Source organism: Morone saxatilis, unplaced genomic scaffold (genome assembly GCF_004916995.1).
Source record: "Morone saxatilis isolate NCDOM2014 unplaced genomic scaffold, NCSU_SB_2.0 Contig21, whole genome shotgun sequence".
Lineage (NCBI taxonomy): Eukaryota > Metazoa > Chordata > Actinopteri > Moronidae > Morone > Morone saxatilis.
This window is the reverse complement of record NW_023339774.1, coordinates 11,443,656-11,449,451: the sequence shown is the minus strand read 5'-3', so window position 1 is coordinate 11,449,451 and position 5,796 is coordinate 11,443,656. Positions and strand designations below refer to the sequence as shown.

At 38.6% G+C, this 5,796-nt stretch overlaps 1 protein-coding gene across 3 annotated transcripts in view; it reads left to right on the top strand.

The window, feature by feature from the left end:
- LOC118332437 (AP2-associated protein kinase 1-like) overlaps positions 1–5,796 on the top strand; it is a 20,013-nt gene that overhangs the window by 11,498 nt on the left and 2,719 nt on the right. Inside the window, exons 19-20 of one of the 3 annotated variants that reach the window (XM_035667720.1) lie at positions 1,252–1,362; positions 1,755–1,913. In XM_035667720.1, coding sequence (XP_035523613.1) covers positions 1,252–1,362; positions 1,755–1,855 — 212 coding nt within the window. In that variant the 3' untranslated portion in view covers positions 1,856–1,913. Of the gene's footprint in view, positions 1–1,251; positions 1,363–1,754; positions 1,914–5,796 lie in introns of those variants that run through there. The other 2 variants (XM_035667719.1, XM_035667718.1) reach the window with 2 other exon arrangements.

Sequence of the window (5,796 nt, the reverse complement as noted above, 5' to 3'; positions counted from 1 at the left end):
TTTATTATTAAAAAGAAGAAAAAGTGGGTTTAGGGAAGAGAGAAAGCAAGTAAACAAGCTTGCGCTGTAGCTTGCAAGCCACAGGTAGACAGTGTGTCGTCAGCAGTAGTACAGAAGAGTAAGGCTAAGCACAGCGGCGCCCCAGTATGTTTAATCTGCTGCACCTGAGCAGATAGCATCAGTTAGCTAAGCAGCCTACATACTGACGTTGGCAGTATACTTTTCCCTGGGGAGTGTTTGTTTGGTTGCTCATTCAGCAAGCTAAAGTGCAGGACAAGATGTGTGTTCATGTTCGGAAGTTAGATAAGGAGATTTTCGCTGGGAAGTCAATGTAGGTTGTTGTCCAAGGTCTGTGCTTGTTGTGTTGTGTAGCAGGCTGCTGTATGGCTACAGAGAACTAACAGTATTGTGAGAACTTCAAGTAAATAACATTAATAATAGGGCCGCCATCATGAAACCACAAAATATAAAGAATAAATGTCTCCCTTTTGGTTTCAGATTTTTCTCAAAGGACATGTGGTTCACAGAGCAGAACTGTATGCTGTAACAGATAATGATATCAACTCTCCAGCTCCAATTGTGCCAGCGATTTCAACTGTGTCACATTAACAATTGAGTGAACAGTGAAATTTGCAGCCACTGGGTGGCAGCAGAAACTTTTTACGTCACCTCCTAACCAATTAATCTAATCCAAATTAATCTTAAAAGACAGTTCAATTTCAATATTAAAGTAACGTTTAAAACTCTAAACTTTATCTATTCACTATATTACTATTGTTTTCTGTGCCCAGCAGATTGATGGCCCTGCTTAAATATGCTATCTATTTCACATGAATAAACTTGACTCAAGTTTTTAAGTAGAAAAAAAAAATCTAAGTGCTTCTTTTGAGTGGAATAATCTGTAAAACTGCATTGTGTGTCGCAAATTGAGAGCACCGCAGCTGCGGTTTAGTTGTTGCTTTTTGGCTGCTGAACGAAGGCATTTGTTGCCAACTCTGAATCACAGCTTGACTGTGTGCACCAGCTGCATGATCCTAATTACTGATCTCTCCTCATAATATCTTATCAAACAGGCTTTGTAGAGTTTCCAATGTCTTTTTCTTTTTCAACTGCAGATTTTATGAATTGTTTTATAATGTTGAAGACTGTATTGAGGGAAAACCACTGCTTATATCTTATCTTTTCAGTTTTTTTGCCAGCACAAATCTTTAAAACTTTACCTTGAAATCAACACCTTCCTTTTATCCCCAGCAGACTCATCTCTTCTGATCTCAGACTTTGAGCCCCAGCAAGCCACTGCAGAGGCCGGCACAGAGGACGAGTTTGATCCTATTCCCGTCACAGGCCGAAAGAACTCCCAGGGTAAGTTGTTCCCTTCTCCATAAGGAAGCCCAGGTGGGTCACACGGGTCAGGTCTTTGCAGTTAAAGACACAGGGATCGGCTGTTTATGGGGTTCCCGTCAGTTGCATGCTGATTTGCTAAATAATGAATGCAATAGTCAAACCCACTGATAACAGGATGAAGTGCCTGCACTGTTTTTACAACCTCAGAGATCATAATGTTTTAAAACCAGTAGCATTAAATGGGTCAATTCTGCCCTTTCTCTTCTCTCTCTCTCTTTCTCGACCTCTCTCCCCCTCCTTGACTGCTGTGTTTGCTTGTTGTGACTCCCGCTCCTCTGCTTCTCCCCCTCCTCTTTTTGCCTGTATTCGTCTCCTCCCCCTCCCACCCCCTCCTTTGTCTCTCCGGCCAGTTTCAGGAGGCCACTCGCGCAGTAACAGTGGCGGCTCTGAATCCAGCCTGCCCAGCTTGGCCCGCTCCCTGCTGCTGGTGGACCAGCTCATCGACTTGTAGGCGGCCCCCCTCCCTCCCCGCAGTAGAAGCTGTAACACTGGATTATAGACTGGCATAGCATAACGGCAATCAACACTGTTGTCATAGCTAGCTTCCTGCACCCCCCCGGCTGTCATCTCCATTCTAGTTCCTACAGTAGAAACAGCCTTCGCCTTTCAGTGCTTCTTCATTACCCGCCCTCTCCGCCTTATCGATTGCATTATCTGGCTTCTCTTCACCTCTCACCTCTCACCCTCTCACTCACATTTTCTCTTTGTTGTAGTCTCCACACGTCATGTATCGTCCATTCATTAAAGAGTGGCCAGTACACTAATGTCATCCTTTCTAAAGACGAACCATCTTTCTGTCAATCAGGATATAATATTGCTATCCCGTTTGTTTGAACAATATTGCATTATGTCTAATAGCAAACAATAGAAGATCATTGTTGTAATGTACAATAGGCATAGTTATAAGTGGTTGTAGTTATTATGGTGCACAAGTGAATTTGTCGTCGTTTGCCTTTTTAAATTCTCCTCCCCAGATTTATTTGCACATTTTAAAGTAAATCCATGGAAAAGTTAAATGAGCGTTTGTTCAAATGAGGTCAGTTTCTTTCTTCTATAAAAGGGAAACTTTGTCATGTAGCCTGATTTGCACAGTAGCATAAATGTTACCTCTGTCAGGGCTGTTGGATGGAATCTGAACTATTAACTTTTAACTATTTAAAGCTGCTATAGATTAGACTGAAAATGACATCAAACAATCTGGAAACAAAACAGCCATAACCACGCGTCCTACAGACGCCACACTAATGCTGTGATGGAGAGAAGAGCAGGACACTAAAAGTTTCCCCTGATCAGACTAAACAGTGAAGTGCCATAAAATAATTTGTGAAGAAAACTGTTGACTGGTGGAGCTCTAAAAGTGTATCGGCTAATCTCTAAATATAACTACAAAACACAATAAAATGTCCTACCGTTCGAGGGAAACGTGTTTGACAAGCTCTACTTTTCAAAGGAAGACCTGTTGTCATGTTCTATTAGATTTTATTCCCGAAGCGAGCAATAGGTTGTTTTGGATTTAATTACAAATCGGGGGTCATTTAACAGTGTTTATAGCAGTGTGCCATATCAATAGAAAATGCATGAAATCATGAAAATAATTTGAATATTCAACAGTAATAGGAAATAGTAGAACTACAGTAGTTGTTATATAGAGAGAGACCATTTAGGTCATTTTTGGCACTAAGAGGAACTAATGTGGCATTTTAAAAGTGATTCTCACTCACACTTTTTTTTTCTTTTTCTTTTTTTTTTTTAAATATCAACACAAACATTCATTCCACAATGTGCAATCCTTCCTACATTCCTGTCATTTGTTTACTCTGATTTATGTAAATAGATATCTGCAACCCCTACGGGCTCTTATCCAGATCATAGGATTGGTTATTCTTCCCGTGTATATATAAAGTCATTGTCATAAAGCTTTACTTGTGGAAGACATATTGCTTTACTTGTGAAATCTCATCTATATATCTATATATTATATATATGTATAGATATATATATGAAAGAAAAATGACATTGTTTTCCTGTTAATAAATGTTAATATGAATAGAGTGTTAGAGAATGAATGTAAGAAATAAATATTAGTCTATAATAAAAAAAATATCTATGATTCTTAACACCATAATCACTGAATAATATTGAAGAATACTCTATATAAATATTTCATTCCTCTTTGTGGAATTGTGTGTTGAGAAAGTTTTTTTTCTTGGTTATATCTACTCAATTATTGTCAGTACATCCAAATGTATAGATGCTAACTCTGACCTTGTTCAACCTGGAGATTAGGCTGAATCCCATGTCTTATTCCACCTTCTCCTCTTCCTCCTCTGTGAAAAGAACGTGAGCCTGTGTTATGTTTGTTTACATGGACTGACGAAGGATTATATTTTTATTCAAAACCGTTAGCAGTTTTCTGGAAAGTGGGAGCTTCTCCTCTTGAATCTTAGTCCTGTTTCATTTCATCGCTGAACTAGAAACTTTTTTTCTGAACTTGTGCTTTGTAAAGCTTTGTTTTGCTTTACCGGTTTTAGTGATCACAGGATTCATATCGAAAAGCATGGCAGTGTTGTTGAATGTTATGTTCATGTGTGTTGGTATACAGTGTTATGACAAGTATGTATGTGTGTGCGTGGAGTCAGAATTGTTGGATGTGTTTTTCCAGTAGCCTACTTGTGTTGTTGTTTGCTGCAAATATGGCGACAGTCGTCATGTTGTCATTAAAATCTGAAAGCACAGCCCCTCCCCCACCAACCCTCTAAATTCTCTCAGGAAGTCTGAGCTACATCGCTCTCTCTGAGAGTCGGATACGTATTGGCTTACTGCTCCCCAGTCTCAGTGTCCGCCGGAAGTATGCGCTCCATATTACAGTAGAGAGAATTAGTCTGATAGGTAATGTGTGTGTGAGGGGCTCTGTGAAGTGTGAAATGGTCATACAGTGACACCGCTGTAGCAGGTCCAGGGCTTAAAAAAATCTGTTCCAATCAGCAATATAAATGTTTCTGTAGGATCAAACTAAAGTTATTTTTCTTCCCACGCATGATCAGAGCGGGAAGACGACCTTCAGCTGTTTTTTTTGTTTTTCATTTTGTCATGTTAGAAAGTAATTTCAAATAACATTTAAAGTGCAGAATGTCTTTTGTGAGATCTACTTCGGGAATAATAATTCTGAAATAGGTTTAAAAAAATCAGGACTTATTGTTTGTTTTTTTATTATTTAAGCATAGTGTCATGTGGATTAATGCTGACAAAGCGTACACATTTTAAAGGGGTTTACACATGATAGATATATTCCACCTACGTACATGTAACATGGACTACAAAGCGTTTGAATGAAAGTCAAAGCAGCAGAACAAAATAAATCCCTTCAAAACTGAACCTTAAAATAAATTATCTGAGAACAGACGTGGAGCAGAGGTAGTGACTTATAATTCACATCCTCTTTGTTGATGAAAGGTCACGGTAATGGGGTTAAACACATTCGTTTCTGTCCTATCCCAGTTCGATTCATTAACCCTCAAAATTGAGAGTATTTTGAGTAAGGCGTGTCTGGTTTCAAAGGAGCGTTCTCCTAAGTGAATACTCTCGGTACTGCATGTGCAACAAAAGGCTTAAGTTCGTTTTTGTTTTTAATCATCCTCTTTATGATCCTTCCTCTGAACAACTCAATCATTTGCAGTTACTGTTTGAACCTATGCAACTCCCGAGCTTCTTCTCCCTGTAGCCGCCAATGTGCTGTTTTAATCGGTAAAAACCAAGCAGGTAGTGAGATTAGTCCTTGATGTGAAACAGAAGCCCCTCATTTTCTCTGTTGTTTTTTTTTTTTGCCAAAAATGAAAGCTGTCAATTATCTGATACTATTGAGTGTTTTTGAGACACCTCTTGTCTTTATGGCCCAAACCTGCGTCAGAGCTGTGGTATTGTGTGCTCCTTCTATTTTTGTGAGATAATTAAAGAATTATAAAGGGATGGCAAATAAAATACAAATGTGAATGTCACCGTGTTGAGTATTGATTGTAAGATGTCCTTTATTGTTGTTAAGACTATCGGTTAATATAACTCAACAAAAGTACAGGATATTTACACAGAATTACTGGGTTCATAATGTTCACTAAAAAAGTTTTATCCTTTTTTTCCAAAACTGTCAATCTGAGAATGTTGTAGGTTATGCAACGCTAAATTAATGAAGTACTCTTTTAATGCTTCATACAAACTTGCATGCAAATATATCTGCATGAAGTACTGTGGGCAAGAGTAAATTATCTAGCAAATTACTTTTTGTAGGATAATATAATAGATGAGATTCACTTGTGTAACGCACTAATCAAATTCTTCTGTTCAGATAGCAGGTTAGTTCTACTCAGGTAAGAGCAAACATCAACTTCATGCCCCATT